Raw genomic sequence first — 19,940 nt, forward strand, 5'->3', positions numbered from 1 at the left:
TCGCTGAGCCGCCACCTCCCTCCCCCAAAGGTGTGTGTGCGCACCCGCCACTGTCAAGACAGTTTGGTCTCGGTTTAAAATGCAAAGCGGGGCTGAAAGATGGCCCAGAGCCCTTTCTCCTGCAGAGGACCCGAGTCTTGTTTCCAGCACCCACATACTGCCTATCATTTCATGGGACTCTATGCCCGCTTCTGACCTTCAAGGTACATACCTTACATACCTGCCATTCTCTCACAAATATGTAAATAAAAAGTAATCTTTCCTGGTAGCACAGGCCTTCAATCCCAGCACTTGAGAAGCAGAAGCAGACGGATTTCAGTGAGTTGCAAGGTCAATCTGCTCTACATAGTGGGTTCGAGACCAGCCACAGATAAATAATGAAAGATGAGGCTGGAAGACAGCTAGCCCATCAGTTAAGGTCACTTACTATTGCTCTTCACAACCCCCTGTAAATGTGGCTCCAGGGGATTTTCTCCCACATCCACACACTTTGGTTTGGTTGAGCTTTGATTTTTTGTTTGTTTGTTTGTTTGTTTGTTTTTTCGGAGCTGGGGACCGAACCCAGGGCCTTGCGCTCGCTAGGCAAGCGCTCTACCGCTGAGCTAAATCCCCAACCCCTGAGCTTTGATTTTTTGAGACGGGGGTGGGGGGGGGGGGGGGTGGGGGGGTGGTGTAGGGATGGGGGTGGTATGTGTATGTGTGTGTGTGTGTCTGTCTGTCTGTATAGCCCTGGCTGTTCTGGAACTCCTGTAGACCAGTCTGTCCTTGAACTCAGGAATCCACCTGCCTTCTGCTTCCTGAGTGCTGGGATTAAAGGCGAGTGATGTCCTCCCCACTCCCCACCTTCCCCACCTCCAGCATATAATTTGTTTTAAGTGGGGGAGAAGGCTGAACAGTTAAGATCTGGTGCTGGTGCTCCTTTTGCTAAGGACCTGAGCACTGTTCTCAGCACCGAGCCTGCATGACTCTCAGCTGTGGACAGCACCAGGTGGTCCCACACCCTCTTCTGGACCCCTCATCCCCTGTATTTGCATATGCACACACAGACATGTATACATATCCATGCGTATACATAATTAAAAATGTCTTAATTTTTAAATGTCTCCCTGCAAAGGGAGTTTTTTTTTTCTCTCGGAGCTGAGGACCGAACCCAGGGCCTTGCGCTTGCTAGGCAAGCGCTCTACCACTGAGCTAAATCCCCAACCTGAAATGTCTTAATTTTTAAAGCCAGCTTGGCACACGCCTTTAATCCCAGCACTCAGGAGCCGGAGGCAGGCAGATCTCTGAGTTCGAGGGCAGCCTGGATTTCAGAGTTCCAGGACAGCCAGGGCTACCCAGAGAAACCCTCAAAAAATAAAAATGATTTCAAGCTGACCATTGTCTAAGTTTGTTATCTTAGCACTCTGGAAGCAGAGACGATGGCTCACTGGCCAGCCAGTCTAGCTTCCTTAGATAGTAACAGACCAATAAGAGCTGTCTTACTGCTCTGGGGACAGACACAGTCTCAGAAGCAGCTCCTTGGGTGTCCTGGCCAGCCACCATGCTGGTCTCAGGAACAGACGCACAGCTCTGATCTCCAGTCACTGGTCTGGGGGCTCAGGTGTGGAGATGGAAGAAATCCAGAGATGAACCAGCCAAAGCCTTCACTCTTCCCTCAGATTGATTTTATTCTTCCACTCATAAACAAACACACGTTTGCATGGTTGGATATTAGAAAATTAAACCTTTAATTACATAAGCTGTTTTCAAGAATCACGTACAGAGATTTCCCAGAGATGCTGGAGTTGGCAGTTGGCCACCGCAGCAGATCGATCCTACCATTTCAGCAAAGGCGCTGCTGTCCTCAGAGGTAGAACACGGGACCCGCGGTCGTGGCACATGGACGTCAGCTCTGTTGGCTAGCGGACTCACCCAGGGCCAGCCCAAGCAAGAGCTTAGGCACGCAGCTCTGGGGAGCTGGTCCGGCTGTGCTGGCAGCTCTAGCCCTTCTATGTAGGAGAGGGACCTCTGTGAGGCCGGTTCATTTGCCTTCATTCCATTTCCCCATCCAGGAATCATTGTGTACACCCAACTCCCACAGTTCCGGTTCAGGTGAACAAGGGGCTCAGAGTTTGCAGGTGGCCTGTGCCACTTTGGAACTGGTTTTTCTGTTCAGGGCTTGACAGATGAAGTCCCCGGCTTCCAGGAGCTTCTGGAAGTTCACACCCTTGAAGAAGTAAGTTAGAGGATAAAGTAAGTCAGGGCATGCCCTCAGCACCCAGGCGAACAGACTAGACAGCTGTGACATCGAAAAGGGAAGTAAGCAGGCTCCTCCTGCAACAGTGGTGACCACTGTCTGAGGCTGTCTCCAGCTGGCACCAGCAGGCCATTCGTGGGACCTTATTGGTGTTGTCCCATCTCCATGTTCAGGGTTCAGCACAGGGCTTGCCCTGCAGGAACTGTGAGGATCATTTGTTTGCTTTTAGGTCTCTTTTTCCCTGTGCTGAGACTGTCCCCAGACAATGGCTAGGACTAGACAAGGGCTCTCCTACTAGACCACTCCCTCACCCCAACTCCACTGTCTGTAACAGTGACTCCCATCTGCTGGTAACGAGGATCAAGCACGCTACATGGCTTCCTCTGATGCCATAGATTGGCCCAGGGTCTCACTACTGGCCTACGCTTCTGGCCATGCATTTTCTTAATCCTGTAACAGTGGTGGGCAAACTCACTGGTTTTGCCCGGGTTTAGAGAGATGAAATACTTGGAGGCCGAGCTGCCTGTGAGGAAGAGATCTGGGTTTTCAAGCATCAGATCTCAAAGCAGAGATTCAGTGTGACCTCTGTGCCACCACCAAAGTCCCACAGAGTCCGGTGGAGCCCTGTATGGCTAACTTCACAGTGTGTCCTCATTTCCTAGAGAAAACTGTCCATGAAGTGACTCACTGCAGGTCACAAAGCTGCCCCTCTTAGGGCCCCTTCCATAGACACTTTCTGGGCGGCCTCCTAGAACTGAAGTGTGGCTGTCACTCTGGGTTCTTGGTTTCCTGTGCTCATGATCTTATTCAACCAGACCAACATCTCTTCTGCCACGTTGCTTCCTCAGCCCCTTGTCTACTGGTTATTAACACACACACACTTCAGGCTGCTCTGTCAGGACCTCAAACCCCACAAGGGCTCGTAGTCCCAGTCACCCGCTTTCTTTTTTTTTTTTTTTTTTTTTTTTGTTTTTTTTTTTCGGAGCTGGGGACCGAACCCAGGGCCTTGCGCTTCCTAGGCAAGTGCTCTACCACTGAGCTAAATCCCCAACCCCTCGGTCACCCGCTTTCAACTCTCCTAGATAAACTCTCAGAAATAGAAAGCTTCCACAATCCCTGCTTAACTCTGCCAACCCTAAGCAGGCCCGTTCCATCTGTCCTCGGGCTCCAGGCAAGCCTGGTTAGTTCGGGATGTCACCACCAGGCGGCAGGCTGGCTTACCGTGTGAATCCCTAAGCCAGTCAGCATGTAGACCAGGTCCTCGGTAGCCAAGTTTCCCGATGCCCCCTTTGCATAGGGACAGCCTCCGAGTCCTGCCACAGAGGAGTCCACAACGCTCACTCCCATCTGGAAACATAAAGACAGTGAACCGTGGCTCCTACCAGGGCCTGGAGCCCATGGAGCTGCTCCTCACGAACCTCCTGCCTGATGACAGGAGGAATCCACTGAGGCCATGATGGAGCTTCTCTCCTCTGTCACACTGCTCCCTCTGCTAGAGGACCTTCCCCCTATCCCTGCATGGTTGGTTCCTGGCTCCATTTCACCCTTTGGGGCTCTCCTCAGAGAGGCCCCTCCAGGCCACCAGTCTAGCTCCTCAGATCCAGAGTGGTAGACACTAGGTGTTTTGGGAGGGTGGAGAATTCTCAGAAGGATTTGTAATGGGCCAGCAAGATGGATCTGAGGGTGGGTAAAGGTGTGCTTGCCCCCAAACCCGACAACCTGAGTTTAATCCCCAGGCCTCACGTGGTATGAAGGAAAGAACCAGGCCCAAGTCTCAGTTACATTCTGTGGGAAGCCATCTGTGGCCTCACAGACATCCGCCTCAGGACTTTATCAACAAATACAGTGAAACTGCACCGCCTCGTACCCTCTGGGAGAATGGGGCACACGGCTTTCATTACCTGCAGGGCCACCAACGTGTTGGCCAGAGCTTGACCATAGGTGTCATGGCAGTGGACAGCCAATGCGGCCACAGGCACTTCATGCAGGACGGCAGTCAGCATGTCTTTCATGAGTCCTGGCGTGCCTACGCCAATGGTGTCCCCAAGGGAGATCTCATAGCAGCCCATTGAGTACAACTTCTTGGCGACCTGGAAAAGTGAACAGATACTTAGAGGACCCCAGAGCCACCAGCATGTGGCACTGGGGCTCAGAAGCAGGGACTGGGCCCAGGCGGTTCACCTCCCCATCAGAGGTGTGGTGTTCCTGCTGGGCTCTAGCTCCCAACAATTCCAGTGGAAAGGACCAGCGTTACCCAGCGGCTGGGAGACTGCGCCCCAGAACCAGAGAGCCGCTCCAGCAGCCCCACCCACACCCCATTCCTTGGTCCACTGTGCTGACTGGAACCAGGAGAAGCCCTTCCTCTGGAGGACCTTGGCCTGTGGGTCTAAGATGCCAGGTTGATACTTAGGGAAGCACAGGAACCATGAAACCTTTTGGAAGCTCACTGGCAATTGGCTGAGTCACTTGCAAAGCCTAAACTGCTGACGGCTCCCTGTGAACGGAAGTGATGACCATACCGATAAATGACACAGTGGTGTACCACCCTCAACCTGCCCATGTCCCTATCAGGTGACAGCGATGTCAGGCCCCTGGGACCACGTTCAAGTCTGCACTTTGCTGGCTCACTGGCTACCTGTTTGGCGGGGGTTGGGAGGGGACAACTTCTGTGAGCTTCAATTTCTGCTTCTCGAAAGTGGTGATGGGCCATGAGGGTGGGGTGCACAGACCAGGGCACAGCAGCCTCTGAGCACACAGCAGCCTGGGGCCATTCCTCTGACTGAATGCCACATGGTATTGGGGAGAAACAGAAACTCACACTCAGTTCCCATGGTTACTCGTCATGAGGATGTGTGTGCTCTCTTACCTACTCCAAGGAAGCTGGGGGGTTCCTGGGGAACACCACACTGGAGATCATGCCTTAGCTGATGAGACTGGAAGCTGGACTGGGGCTTTCAGGTGGGGTAGAGAGACCTGCCAAGGAGGTGGCGTGTGGGGCGGGTGGGCTGTGCGCTCAGACTACGAGTGTGTGTGTGTTCTTCTGGAAAGGGGTGAGCTGCACCTGCGCGTGCAGGTGGGCAAGGAAGTCAACCCTCACGAGCCCTGGCCCCACCACACACACCTCAGCAACTTTAGCCGGGGAGACCTTCCCCTCGTAGGGACATCCGAGGGCACAGGAGACATACCTGTGGAAAAGGGGGAGGAACGGGTCAGTGCCCCAGCTCCTCTGCCAAGAGCACGGCTGGTGACCGTCTGACACACATCCCTGGTGAGCCCGCAGTAAACAAGAGGCTTAGCAGGAGGCCCATGCCGGTGAAAGGTCAGCTCCGAGTGGGGGAAAGCTCTTTGCCCTACTTCTGGGCAGAAGCAGAGAGAACCTGCAGGGAACGGCGGGCTAAGAGGCCACAGTTCCCGAGCAGGGTTGAAGGTGGCTGAGAATTCACAAGAGGAACAAGGAACTCCATTAGACCTGAGTGTCTGGACCCGTAGCCTCGTGTGCTGGGGGAGGTGGGCCAGCGTGAACACACAGGGTAGTACAAGAGCGGATGGGCTCGAGGGCCTGGTGCCTCGCCCACTCATTTACTCAGCTGACATTCACTGACATGAGGAGGATGGGCCAGGCACTGGGCACGGAGCAGTGAGAGGACCCGTGAACGGGCCCCAGCCTCCAGGGGCTCGTTCAAGTCAGGAAGATGGTAAATACCACCACAGCCACATTAGAGGGGAGAAGATTCCAGAAAGAGATGAGCTGTGGAGGAAGCAGAGGAGGCAGAGGCAGCGAGGGGCAAGGGTTAGCGCCCAGGCAGACCTCCCTGAGGGCACGCGCGTTGGAGTTCAGAGGGGAAGATGTTAGGAAGGCGTGTTTAGTCAAGGCCAGAGCAAAAGGACAGACGATCTGAGGCATGGGGACAGTAGGGGGCAAGGAAGTATGACATGAGACAGGAGGGGAGCCCAGGGCTGACTGTGACAGTTTTGTGGGCTGTGCTGAGGACTCTGGGATGCAGAGTGGGCTCTCACAACCTGCTGGCACTGGGGACATCTTTTGTCACACTGAGGGTGGCAGCTCAAGCTTGTAATCCTAGCACTTGAGAGGTGGAGGCAGGAGGATTGCCAGCCTCAGTTAAAAAATGAGTTCCTGGGCTGGAGAGATGGCTCAGAGGTTAGAGCACCCGACTAGGGGTTGGGGATTTAGCTCAGTGGTAGAGCGCTTGCCTAGGAAGCGCAAGGCCCTGGGTTGGGTCCCCAGCTCAAAAAAAAAGAAAAAAAAAAAAAAAAAAAAAATGGAGCCAGGTGTGGTGGTGCAAGCCTTTAGTGCCAGCACCTGGGAGGGAAATGCAGAGGCAGGTGGATCTCTGTGAGTTCTAGGAGAAGAAGCTTCCCCATCTTCCACCTGCTCATGAGGTCTCTGTGTCATCCTGTGAAGGGAGAGCACTGCACCCAGGGACTGTGGGAAATGGGCCTTCCCGAGGCCAGAGCACAGCCAGTGAGGGCGGCTGAGGAGTTAGACAGCTAAGGGCTTCCGGGCATCAGAAGACTTTGGCCCCCAAGGAGGGCGCTGTCTCCTGCTGATGTCCAAGGAGGACCCTGTGGGAGCTGAGAAGAGAAGCAGAGCAGAGAGGAAGCCTTGTGTCTGTGGAGAGTGAGTACCAAGGCCCTGGGGCACGAGGCAGCGGGAGAGAGCGCTGCAGAGGGCTGGGGTGCTGCACAGAGGGCCCTGAAACTCACAGTAAAAGCGGTCCCTCAGCGTGGACATAGCTTGATGGTAGGGGACTCACATGTTACAAAGTTCCATCCCAGCACTGTATTCGGTTGTTTATCTGTCCGTATGGTTGTTTTGGGACATGTGTAAAGCCATGAGCGACCAATTCCTGTGCCACCAGGCCTGGCCTCCCTGCACTGTAAGAATCAAATTGCAGGGCTGGGCACGGTGGCAAACACCATTCCAGCACTGAAGGCAGGGTCAGCGGTGCGGTACTTTGCCCTGGAGTTATCTGTATGTTGATGCTAATTCCACTGCCTCAAGGACAGCTGCCTAGTCAGGTACTCAGGACTCAGGTGACTTCACCAGAACCTTCTCCCTATTTAATTTGTAAAACACAGGTGAGGGCCGGTACAGGATAGAACGAGGCCTGTCATTGGACGAGAAGGAAGGATGGGCGGGAGAAAAGTTTGAGGGAAGAGGAGGAGACAGGAGATGACTAGCAGGGTAGCTGCGGGACAACATGGAAGCTGACGTTAAGATTTCTCTCTGTGCCAAGCAACCAGAGCTTCCAGGGACTAAGCCACTACCTAAAGACTATACATGGACTGACCCTGGGCTCCAACCTCATAGGTAGCAATGAATAGCCTAGCAAGAGCACCAGTGGAAGGGGAAGCCCTGGGTCCTGCTAAGACTGAACCCCAGTGAACTAGACTGTCGGGGAGGGCGGCAATGGGGAGAGGGTGGGGAGGAACACCCATAAGGAAGGGGAGGGAAGGGATGTTTGCCCGGAAACCGGGAAAGGGAATAACACTCGAAATATATATATGAAATATTCAAGTTAATATAAAAAAAAAAAAAAAAAAAGATTTCTCTCTGAGGGGTTGGGGATTTAGCTCAGTAGGAGAGCGCTTGCCTAGCAAGCGCAAGGCCCTGGGTTCGGTCCCCAGCTCCGAAAAATTCTCTCTGAACCTTTACAGGTTGTTATGAATGTTCTGGGGCAATTATATCTTTTTTTCTTTTTTCTTTTCTTTTTTTCGGGGCTGGGGATCGAACCCAGGACCTTGCGCTTCCTAGGCAAGTGCTCTACCACTGAGCCAAATCCCCAACCCCACAATTATATCTTATCAATTGGATCTGAGGTTATTGTGTTGTGTGGTCTTTCGTGTGGAGAACTGAGTTTGGGAGAGTGTGTGGTGACAGAGGGGTTGCCACGGAGTTGGGATGTGTGTTTCAGGCAAGATATCTAGCAGATATCTTGGGGCATCGCAGTGCTGGGCCTAGTGGGGATAAAAATAGCATTATATTTTTTTATAATATTACAGCAAAACAGTTGGATGTCAGTCAACAATTCACGTCTGAGAGAAACCCTGGCTAACCTGACCACGTGCGCTTGGAGAAAGGTTCCCAGGAGCAGAACTGGGGGCACCCGGCAGGATCCTGAGGGGGAGGATCGGCCCCACTCTCCAAGGGCGCTGAGAAAGGAGTCGCACGAGGCCTGACTCACCCTCTCACGGAGATGCTGGCAGCCCTCGCGGCCTGCATGATCCCATCAAAGCGCTGGAAACTCTCCTCTATAGAGCAGTTCACATTCTTCCGGGTGAAAAGCTCGGACGCAGCCCCAAAGATGCTCACTTCCTTGGCACCCGCAGCTACCTGCCAAGACCCAGCGAATACCTTTAGCACTTTGCTCCTGGAGAAACTGGACAGTGGCAAAAAACTTTCTTTGCGGCAAGTTTTATGGTATGTGACTGTTATAGGGTGAACATACACACGCACGCACACATACACACACACATACACACACACATTCACACACACACACACATACACTCACACATACACACACACTTTAGGAAATATGTTGGGGCAGGCAAGATGGCTCAGCAGGTAAAAGTTATATGCTGACAAGCCTGATGACATGAGTTCAATTCCCTAGGACCCACGTGGTAGGAGAGAATCAAGTCACACAAGTAAATAAATAACAATGAGCAAATACATGGATGTCTCAACCCCAGAACATGTTATATACTTGTGGGGCAGGGTCACTGCAAACGTAACTGGATAAAGTGAGACCACACTGGAGCAGGGTAACCCTAACCCAGAATGACTGGTGTCCTTCAAAGATGGCTGCCTGAAGCGCTGAGCTGTGGAAGGCCGCGTGCGGGTGTAGGCAGGCCCTGGGGTGAGGCATGTAAAAACCCAGCAATATCAAGACCAACCGTTCATCCTGAGCTACTACAGGATATGTGAGATGGGCTCTGGGGAGGCCTCAGACACAGCCAACACTCCTCATCTCCAGAACGTGAGGCAGCAGAGCAAATCTGAGATAGTTTGCGGTTCTTTCTCAAGCAGCCCAGGAAATGCTTACGCCTCAATCAGAAAACAAAATTGCCGGGCTGGTGGTGACGCACGCCTCTAATCCCCACACTCAGGAGGCACAGGCAGGAGGATCTCTGTGAGTTCCAGACCAGCCTGGTTTACAGAGGGAGTTCTAGGACAGCCAGGGCTACACAGAGAAACCCTGTCTGGAAAACACCACCAAAAAGAAAACAAAACAAAAACAGGGCTGGAGAGCAGCTCAGGGCGGGAGCATTTCCCTCGTGCGTGAGGATCTCCATTTGATCCCTAGCTCCTGCAGATACCAGAAAACCCATCCATCTCATGTCCTCGAGGGAAATCCACCACTGCCACTGTCAACCTGGTGGGGCGGAGGGGGGCAGGGCAGGAGTCACACTTGAAATAAATTTATGATAAATCACACCATCGGCCTCGCCAGACGCTATTTCGGAAATCACAAGAGTTTAGCCACCTCTGCAGAAGCGCCCATGCGGAGGGCTGTGATCTCTCCCTAAAGAAGAGGGCGGCATGGGCGGTAGAGACGGCTCAGCAGTTAGGGGCGCTCTCTGCTCTGGCACAGGATCTGGGTTTGCTCTCCAGCATACACATGGCTGCTAACTACTGTGTGCAATTCCAGTTCCAAGGCTGTCGCCCTCTTGTGGTCTCTGCAGATACTGCATGCACACGTGGCGTAAAACACTACATAGTATACTTATAGTAAAAACTAAAAAAAAAAAAAAGGGGGGGTGGGCGATCCCAGGCCTTAGTGGTTTTAGCAGGCCCATGTCTCTTAACTCTTACTAAGCACTGATTATGGGAGCATCGACTCAGTGGTATGTGATATTGTCATTCCTGGTTCATAGGCAGAGTGAGTGAGGTTAAGGAATTCATCCAGACAACAGAGCAATGAGTGACAGGGCTGGATTTCCCGTCCTTTCCCCACCCCCCCAGCCCCAGTCTGATGCTACTCCTCTGCACCCGAGGCGAGCTATTCAGAGGGACATTGCAGGGCAAGGCAAGGACTGATAACCATCAGTCTCCCTCAAGGGGACTTACAAGTCAACCTCTTACCGCTTCCTCAAAGCCTTTCATGTTTGGTGTCAGGACCGGGTAGTTGATGCCGGGAAACTTCTGAATGCCCTTCAAGACGTCAGAGTGGTCAGCCATCTGGGAGCCAAAGAAGTCAAGGGCTCAGTGGTAGAGAAAACCTCCTCACCACTTAATCTGTTGTCACCAATACTTTCCTTCTCTGCCTGACCAGGGAGAGGTCGGGAGGCACCCTGGACAGCGTGATCTTGGCAGCTCCTGTGCGAGTACTGCCAAGTACTGACTCTGAGATTCCTGCAGTCACAAGCGGCAGCAGCCACTTATCAAGAACCTTCTCGTGCGGGGCCCTGGGCAACACTCCCTCTGCATTGTCTGGTGCTATCCTGGGATGCTTGCCCCTAACTATGAAGCAGCAATTCTCCCTCTCCCTTTACAAACACAGAGGCTGCAGATGATGGGGGTCCTATAGTCTTGGAGCTAGGGGAGACCGCAGAGGCCACCTCTGACTGGAGAGGGCAGAGGCCTTACTTAGCAAGGGCTCCAGTAAGCCAGGGTAGAGCCCAGACTGGATCAGAGCCCCTGGCTCCCAGGTGGAGTTCTTCTCACGCTACACAGTGCTGAGATTCACCTGAGACCCCTCAAGCCAGGGACCTGGAAACCTAAGTCCGGAAGTAGTGGCTACAAGAGCAAACGGGGGGGACTCCCCTCCCTCCCACCTGGGACAGGCTTCTCTGGAGGCTGGGCTCACCTGCGGCACCCATTTGGGAGAGACAAAGCTGGTGGCCTCGATGACCGGAAGCCCTGCTTCGGAAAGCATGTCTATCAGTTTGATTTTCACTGGCGTCGGCACGATACTCTGAGGTGGGTAGAAACCCAGGAAAGAAAGTCAGCAACAGCGGTAAGGAAGGCTGGCCTCGGCCGCCAGCCAACGCCTCAGCCCAAGCCTTGGCTCCTCACTGACCTCAGACACTGAGCTCACACACGATCTCCAGGTTCTGCCACCCGTGTCTGCTGGCACAGATGGCTGCTCACCTGAGGTGATCCTGTTTACGTGGGAACAGCCTTCCTCCTATGCAGACTCTTCCGTGGCTCAGTGTCTTAGTCTGTGGCCCCATCATAGACTGAGAGCAGTGGGCCTTGGCTGGAGTGGGTGCAGAAGAATCACCACGGCTCTCTGGGCGCTGAAGGATAGAGCCCCAAGTGTCGCTCCCTCCCCCTTTCTCTCTCCTCAGCTTCTTTTCATTCCTTCCCCACATCTGGTCACTCACCAGAGCCTCTGAGTTCCTCTCTAACCTCCCCAAAGGTCCCAGATGTACCAGGGCATGGCTTCCTTCTGTCAACTCATCCTGTATTGGAACCTTCCTGAACCGCAGGCTCCACTGCCTGACTTTCCCCTTTCCACGAGGGGCTGGAGCTGTTTTTCCAGAGATCCTCAAAAGGGATTCTCAGTTCCCAGTACTCATGCCGGGCAACTCACAAATGCCCATTGACTCCAACAGCTCCAGGGGACCCGATGCCCCCTACTGGCTTCTGTGGGCACTGCATGCATGTGGCGGATATATACAGGTACACACACACACACACACACACACACACACACACACACACACACACACACAAATAAAAATAAACCTTAAGGCAGGTGGTGGTGGCACATGCCTTTAATCCCAGCACTCAGAAGGCAGGGGCAAAGTGGCTCTCTGTGAATTCAAGGCTAGCCTGGTCTACCGAGCAAGTTCTACAGAGAGAAGCCCTGTCTCAAAACAACAACACTAATTAATAATATTACTACTACTAATAATGCCTTTCATGATTCCTTGGTGCCAGCCAGTTGGATTATGCTACGAGTCTTAATGATCCCAGGTCCTTTTCATGAGGCCTTCCCATTATTCTCCCCGGGACTGGAGTTATAGACAGTTGTAAGTCACTATATAGACATTGGGAATTAAACTCTGGTCCTCTGAGCAGGAAGCGCTCTTAACCACTGAGTCATGTCTCCAGCCCCACCGCTAGCTGCATTCAAGTGCTCCAAAGCCACCTGTATCACTGCCATATTAGTGCTGTATAAACCACGTCAAAGTTCTCCTTGGCCATGTGCGTCCTGTGCCCACAGGTTTAGAACACTTTTATTTATTTATTTATTTATCTATATGAGTACACTGTAGCAGTCTTCAGACACACCAGAAGAGGGCATCAGATCCCATTACAGATGGTTGTGAGCCACCATGTGGTTGCTGGGAATTGAACTCAGGACCTCTGGGAGAACAGTCAGTGCTCTTAACCACTGAGCTGTCTCCCCAGCCCAGAACACTTTTTAAAATGAAAGCTTTATATTTCTTTCTAAGTAAACGCTTCCACATACACCTAGGCCTTTTGTGCTTCTTCTACACAGGAGTAAAATTGAACATGTGCTCTGTTTTACGGTCTTGAACCACTTCATACACTTATTATTAGATTGTTACAAGATTATATGATATTAACATCTGTATAATATTCCAGGTTATCAACGTCCATTATGTATGTGACCCAACTTCCTGGAATGCTCAAAACAGAGGCACGGATCATCCTTTCCGGGCCGACTTCCCTCTTTACCTTTTCATTCTGCAGACCATCTCGGGGGCCGACTTCCACGATCTTCACCCGCTTCGGCAAGGTGCCCATGGAGGAGGTGCTCGCCTTTGGTTTAAATGAGGAAACACAAGTGTCAGCATTTAGCATCGGATACACGGAGAGCAAGGGTCTTCTTCGCTACCACGAGCAGCCATATTTCTCCCTACTTAACTCTAGGGAGTTAACACATCTAGGCTCTTTCAAGATTAGGATAAAAAAGCAAACTGCTTTGGGCAGGAATAAGCAAGGAAGCCGTGCTCCCAGATGGGTCCTCCCCTGGTTCAGACCCTCCTCCCTTGCCCATTTGGCTCCGTTTGTATGTCTGTCATTCAGCAGTTCCCAAACTCCACCCTGTCCACTCATTCACTTGATCCCAACCTACCTATCTCAGAAAAAGGTATCCGGCCCACACTGCTGCTCGGCTGGAATCTGACTCACCCCTGCCTTCCCCTGGTCATCCTGCCTTAGAGGCTCTGCAGAGTTTAGCTCTGGCTGACCTCAGCACTCACCCCTACTGTTCCACCCTCTGCCCAGGCTTGTTATGTATGGTCCAGCAGGGCTGCCTGCTGCCTGGAATGCTCAACTTTCCTCAGACCCCCTCCATCGTCCACTCGGAGAGCCTTCCTCCGACCAGCCTCGGAAGAGCTAAGACCCACCTTCATGGGTTCTCTGTATTTCGCAAGACTACAATTCTCTCCTTCACTATAAACTCTCCGCCCCATCTCATTCTGACTGGCACCGTGCCTGGCAATGTCCTCAGTCCCATTACGGGAACAGCAAATAATGCCCAAAGGGCACAGCTGTGCAGAGGACAGCAGTCACTGAGACCCAGGGGAAGCGAGCCCCAGATCCAGCATCGGTGACAGGGGATGCGGAGAAAGACTTTGCCACCTTAAGGTTTGTCTAAAGCCTGATTTGAGGAGAATGGCTCACAGGCGGGACAGTGGGTCTGAGATGACACCCATGGAGGCTGAAGAAATCTTCCGCCAATTTTTCAAGTCTTTAGAGTCTACTGTTGAGTCTGTCTCAGATCTTCCCTGACTACCTAAAGAAACTTGCTTACTCACTTATTTATTTCCTATATGGGTATTCTGCCTACAGGTTACACCACATGTGTGCAGTGCCCTTGGAAGTCAGAAGAGAACAGCATATCCCTTAAGACTGGAATTACCAATGGGCTGGAGAGATGGCTCAGTGGTTAAGAGCACTGACTGCTCTTCCAAAGGACCTGAGTTCAATTCCCAGCAACTACATGGTGGCTCACAACCATCTGTAATGGGATCCGATGACCTCTTCTGGTCTGTCCAAAGACAGTGACAGTGTACTCACATACATGGAATAAATAAATAAAGTTTTTTATTTAAAAAAAAAAAAAAAAAAAAGACTGGAGTTACCGATGGTTGCGAGCCACCAGGTAGGTTGTAGGAATCAAGACCAGGCCCTCTGGAAGAGCAGTAATCACTTTAAACCAGGGAGCCATCTCTCCAGCCCTTCCCCCACCCCCAAGTAAACGTAGCAATGGGACAAAGAGAAAGATGTAGTGGATACCAACTTCTCCAGGCCCGCGAAGGCCTTGAGGAAATCGGCCGGGGATTGTCAACGCACATGAAGTGGCTTTGGTTTTACCTGGGACATTTTCTGACAAACTGAGGGGACAAGGCCCTGAATGAGAAGTCATCAGGGGGCCGGAGAGATGGCTCAGAAGTCAAGAGCACTGGCTGCTCTTCCAGAGGACCTGGGTTCAATTCCCAGCACCCACATAGCAGCTCACTGTTGTCTGTAGTTACAGACAGAAAGGATCCAACACCCTCATACGGACAAGCATGCAGACAAATACCAATGCACATAAAAGTAAAAATTAATAAAGAAATTAATAGTAGTAATAATACAATGAAGTTATTACAATAAATACAACAACAGTAATAATACAACCCAAGAAGTCGTCGAGCTGAGTGAAAGTTCCTGTCATGGAGTCTCCCTCCAACAGACTGTCAGACTAAAAAGACCTAAAACACCCAGCGGGGTGTGTCACAGGTCAGGGACTGGCTCTACTCGCTGCTCTTCCCAAGGCCCTGGGACAAAGCAGGTTTGGAAGCAAAATCTGCTTCCAACTTCCTTTTCTGGAACAGGCTGAACTCGGTTCCACTTCCTTCACACAACAGCTCTTTATATAACAACTCGGCCAGGTGTGGCGGCTACACCCCTCATCCGGGTTGGGAACTAGAAGCAGGAGGATCAGAAGCTCATGGCTGCTTTCAGCTACACAGCAAACTTGAGGACAGCCTGAGATACGTGAGAGACTGTGCTTTAAAAAAAAATCCCGGGCTGGAGAGATGGCTCAGTGGTTAGAGCACTGACTGCTCTTCCAAAGGTCCTGAGTTCAAATCCCAGCCCCACATGGTGGCTCACAACCATCTGTAATGAGATCCGATGCCCTCTTCTGGTGTCTGAAGACAGCTATAGTGTACTCATATATAATAAATAAATAAAATATTTTAAAAAATCCCAGGGATTGAAGCAATGGCTCCACAATTAAGAGTGCATACTGTGAGGCTGGGGAGATGGCTCAGTGGTTAGAGCACTGACTGCTCTTCCAGAGGTCCTGAGTTCAAACCCCAGGATGGCTCACAGCCATCTGTAAAGATTTATATATAATAAAAATTTCTTTTTAAAAGTGTGTCCTGCTCCTGTAGAGGATCTGAGACGGGTTCTCAGACCCAAGTTAGAATGCTCATGTGGTGGCACACACCTTTAATCGAACTTGCGGGCAGAGGCAGGTGGGTCTCTGTGAGTTCAAGGTCAGCCTGGTCTACCACAGGGCTTGTTACACTGAGAAACCCTGCCTTGAAAAATCAAAACAAACCAAAACCAAACAAAGCAAATAAAGCGACAGCTTGGACGAGTGCCATAAAGTCATGGGGGATCATTTTATTACACTCGGTTTGTAAATGAAAAAAAAATCGACTAGCTGGGCATGGTGGTCCATGCCGGGAATCCCAGAGTCAGAGGCAGGCTGATCTCTGAGTTTGAAGCCAGTCTGTCTGGTCTATGTAGTGAGTTCCAAAGTTACATAGAAAGAAACTGTCTTTTTTTTTTTTTTTTTTTTTTTTTTGAGCTGGGGACCGAACCCAGGACCTTGTACTTGCTAGGCAAGCGCTCTACCACTGAGCTAAATCCCCAACCCCAAGAAACTCTGTCATAAACAAACAAACAAACAAACAAACAAACAAACGTTATTATTCACAATGTTACTTAATTCTAACTCTTTCTCTCTCTAGCCCTGGCTGGCCTCGAACTCAGAGATCCACCTGCCTCTGTCTCCTAAGTGCTAGGATTGAGGGCGCTGGCCCACTGGCTGGTGCACACCAAGATTTCTGAAATGTTCAATTTCCTTACTTTTCTTAAAGATTTATTTATATATTAGTGTGACTGCACTGTCAGTGTCTTCAGCCACAACAGAAAAGAGCATCAGATCTCATTACAGATGGTTGTGAGCCACCAAGTGGTTGCTGGGATTTGAGCTCAGGACCTCTGGGAGGGCAATCAGTGCTCTTAACCGCTCTCCAGCTTTTCCTTAACTTCTTCAGTTAGAACTTGCCTTTTCATTTGATCTCTAAGCAATTGGATGAAGTGGGTAGACTAAAGATACAGAAGTGGCTTTCTGAGAGATACCCACGAGCTGTAGAGAAAGTAGTTTTTCTTTTTCTTTTTTTTTTTTTTTTCGGAGCTGGGGATCGAACCCAGGGCCTTGCACTTGCTAGGCAAGCGCTCTACCACTGAGCTAAATCCCCACCCCGAAAGTAGTTTTTCTAAGTACCGATACAATGCCTAAATTCCCCAACAGAAAATCATAACAGCGCCATCACTGAGCCGAGGGTGTAGCAGTGACCCTGGAGCTGATCGCCCATAAGTCCAACTCTTACAAAGCACCACCAATGACTTGGTCACTCACCAAATCACCCTGAGACAAGACTATCCATTTTATATATAAGCAAGCTGAGTAAACACCTCTGTCTCTCAGTCTAGAAAGTGGCACGATCAGCCGGACACCAGCTTGCGCCTGCACAGTTCTTTGGCCCCTTCCCTTAAATAATTGCGCATGGGACAGGACAGAACTCCAGGACCAAACAGACCCAAAGGACAGTTCTGAGGGAATTCCTGCCCGGTCCACGCGATCCGAGTTCTCCCTAGGAGTCCATAAAAGTAACGAGAGCTGAGGAAATTGGCAGACAGGGATGTTTGTGCTTTTCCCTCCCACAGAACAGTTTTCACTAATGAAGGGCTGAAGAGATCCGAAGCTCGATTAGGAGAAGTCATGGTCACCTAAGGGATTTAGGACGCCCAGGATGGTGTCCCAGATCCCCACAGGCGTGTCGGTTCACATCCCCCTGCCTCAGTTTCCCCGTTTCTAGCAAGGGATAGGAGCCAGATTGGCTGGGTCCTGGAACTCTCAAACCCTCCCGGCAACAGCCGCTGGAGCTGCCCCGCTTCGCCCGCCACAGCAGCCGAGGAGGCCCGCCCGACCCCGCGACTGTCACCCGCCTGTAGCACTTACAGCCCGGAGAGACGCCAAGCCCACCAGCCTCCGTGGGAAAGCCTTCCTCACTGTCGCCATCTTCGCCCGGAGTCTCGGGTGGCCACCCCTGGGTACCATGTGACCGCCGACACTTCTGTGGGCGGGCCCCGGGCTTGGGGCGGGGCTTCGCTCCTGACGTAAGGCTTCCAGTTTGGTTCCACCCACTCCAGCCTGTTCGTTTTCCTTTCCTACTCCACTCAACATAGTTCGACCCTCAGATCATGCCCACACCATGGTTTTCTGAGCACGTGTCCCACGAAGAGCCATGATTATTTGACAGCCTATGTGCAGATCACGAGATCTTGATCTACCTGCTTCCCCTATACCCGGTTCCCAGTCTAGGTCCATTTATCTGCCTTCTGAAAGGCATAATGTTTCCAGGCGGTGTTTCTGGGGCTGAAGATGAATTGAGAAGCTGATGGACCAAGCTGAGGGCTCCTTTAGTCTTGAGGGCACAGGGAAGGCAAGAAGGCCTAGGTTAGCGAAGGGCTGCTATAACCATAGGGTAGGTGCTCCCCCTGGTGCTGGCCATTAGGGAATCATGGTGTCCCTGTGCATTTTGTCTTACTTCTTCAGTCCTCAGCCTCGAGGTGGGAAATAGTCTTCAAACGCCTAACATGGATCATGTAGAATGGCGTCGATCCTGCTCCCAAAGGTTAAGGTCACAAAGTAAAATATAAAGGTTCAATGTGAAAGCAGAGGGACTTTTCTTTTTTAGACAAGGTCTCATTGTGTAGTCCCGCCTGCCCTGGAACTCTCCATGTAGACCTCAAACTCATAGAGATCTGCCTGCCTCTCTCTTTTGCCTCCTAAGTGCTGGGGTTAAAGATGTGGGTCACCATGCACATCCAAATTTTAAATTATTACTAATGTATTTACTTCAGGTGTATGGCAGTTTTGCCTACATGCATGTCAATACCCCACATGTGTGCCTGGTACCAGCAGAGGCCATGAGAGTGAAGCAAGAAAAACTTATTTGCGGGGTTGGGGATTTAGCTCAGTGGTAGAGCGCTTGCCTAGCAAGTGCAAGGCCCTGGGTTCCGTCCCCAGCTCCGAAAAAAAGAAAAAAGAAAAAAGAAAAAAAAAAAACCTTATTTGCTAAATCCTGACCTGACCGTGGGCTAACACTGAGGTCAGCCTGACCCTCAGGCACATAGGGTACTTACGGGAACTTTTGCTAACTTTCTTTTGTAATCACAGCTTTCTTTCTTTTTTTTTTTTTTTTGGTTCTTTTTTTCGGGTTTGGGGACCGAACCCAGGGCCTTGCGCTTCCTTGGTAAGGGCTCTACCACTGAGCTAAATCCCCAACCCCTCTTTCTTTCTTTTTTTTGGGGGGGTGGGGTGGGGTTGGTTTTTCAAGACAGAGTTTCTCTGTGTAGACCTGGCTGTCCTGAAACTCACTCTGTAGACCAGGCTGGCCTCAAACTCAGAGATTCACCTGCCTCTGCCTCTGCCTTCCAAATGCTGGGGTAAAAGTGTGCACCGCCACCACCTATTCTTCCTGAAGGTTCATATCCTGTCATGCTTGCTAACAGCCATCACGGCTACATCAGTGAGACATACCAAATTGGTGCTTTTCCCCTTTATAAGCCCCCTGCTCATAGTGTAAGCATGCAATATCAGCACTTTGGAGATAAATGCAGGAAGATTAGGGGTTCGAGGCCAGCCTCAGCTACCTGGTGAGTTAGAGGACAGCCTGAACTACACGAGACTCTTTTGTTTTTGTTTTAATTGGAGCTGGATTTGGTGGCACATATCTTTAATCCCAGCACTCTGGAGGCAGAATCACAGATCTGGTGGGTCTCTGTGAGTTCCAGGGCATCCAGGGCTACAAAGAAAGACCCTGTCACCAAAAAAAAAAAAAAAAAAAAAAAAAAGGCTCAAAAATAGAACGAGGTCAGTGAGATGGCTCAGTGGGTAAGGCACTTGGTGCACAAGTCTGAGGCCACCGTTTAACACCTGAGCCCTGTCCTCACTTCCACGTGATTCCTGGCCTGCCTGGGCCTGCAGGCACACACACACACACACACTGGAGCTTAAGGCATTCTTAGGACTGAAATGATATTGAAAAGCCACCATAACAAAACCTAACTACATTGGAAAGGAAGCTAAGGGACCTGGGATGGCGGCCTGCACCTGCAATCCCACTGTAAGAAAGCAGCCACATAAGAAAGCTTGAGACATGGCTCAGTGGTTAAGAGCACCGGCTGCTCTTCCAGAGGTCCTGAGTTCAAATCCCAGCAACCACATGGTGGCTCACAACCATCTGGAATGGGATCTGATGCCCTCTTCTGGTGTGTCCGAAGATAGCTACAGTGTAAGGCACATAAAATAAATCTTAAAAAAGAAGATGAAAGGGGGTTGGGGATTTAGCTCAGCGGTAGAGCGCTTGCCTAGCAAGCTCGAGGCCCTGGGTTTGGTCCCCAGCTCCT

The 19,940-nt window shown here is 51.2% G+C and overlaps 1 protein-coding gene across 1 annotated transcript; it reads right to left on the reverse strand.

Moving 5' to 3' along the window:
* Positions 1 to 1,647: 1,647 nt before the first annotated feature.
* Hmgcl (3-hydroxy-3-methylglutaryl-CoA lyase) lies at positions 1,648 to 17,588 on the reverse strand. The gene is made up of 9 exons (XM_032896203.1): positions 17,488 to 17,588; positions 12,915 to 12,998; positions 11,071 to 11,178; positions 10,347 to 10,442; positions 8,443 to 8,591; positions 5,358 to 5,421; positions 4,138 to 4,326; positions 3,458 to 3,583; positions 1,648 to 2,206 (listed from the first exon to the last, which is right to left on the reverse strand). The coding sequence occupies exons 1-9, from the start codon at positions 17,584 to 17,586 to the stop codon at positions 2,105 to 2,107; spliced, it is 1,017 nt and encodes a 338-aa protein (XP_032752094.1). The 5' UTR covers positions 17,587 to 17,588; the 3' UTR covers positions 1,648 to 2,104.
* Positions 17,589 to 19,940: the final 2,352 nt, after the last annotated feature.

The sequence above is a fragment of the Rattus rattus genome, chromosome 1 (assembly GCF_011064425.1).
Source record: "Rattus rattus isolate New Zealand chromosome 1, Rrattus_CSIRO_v1, whole genome shotgun sequence".
In the NCBI taxonomy this organism is placed as follows: Eukaryota; Metazoa; Chordata; class Mammalia; order Rodentia; family Muridae; genus Rattus; species Rattus rattus.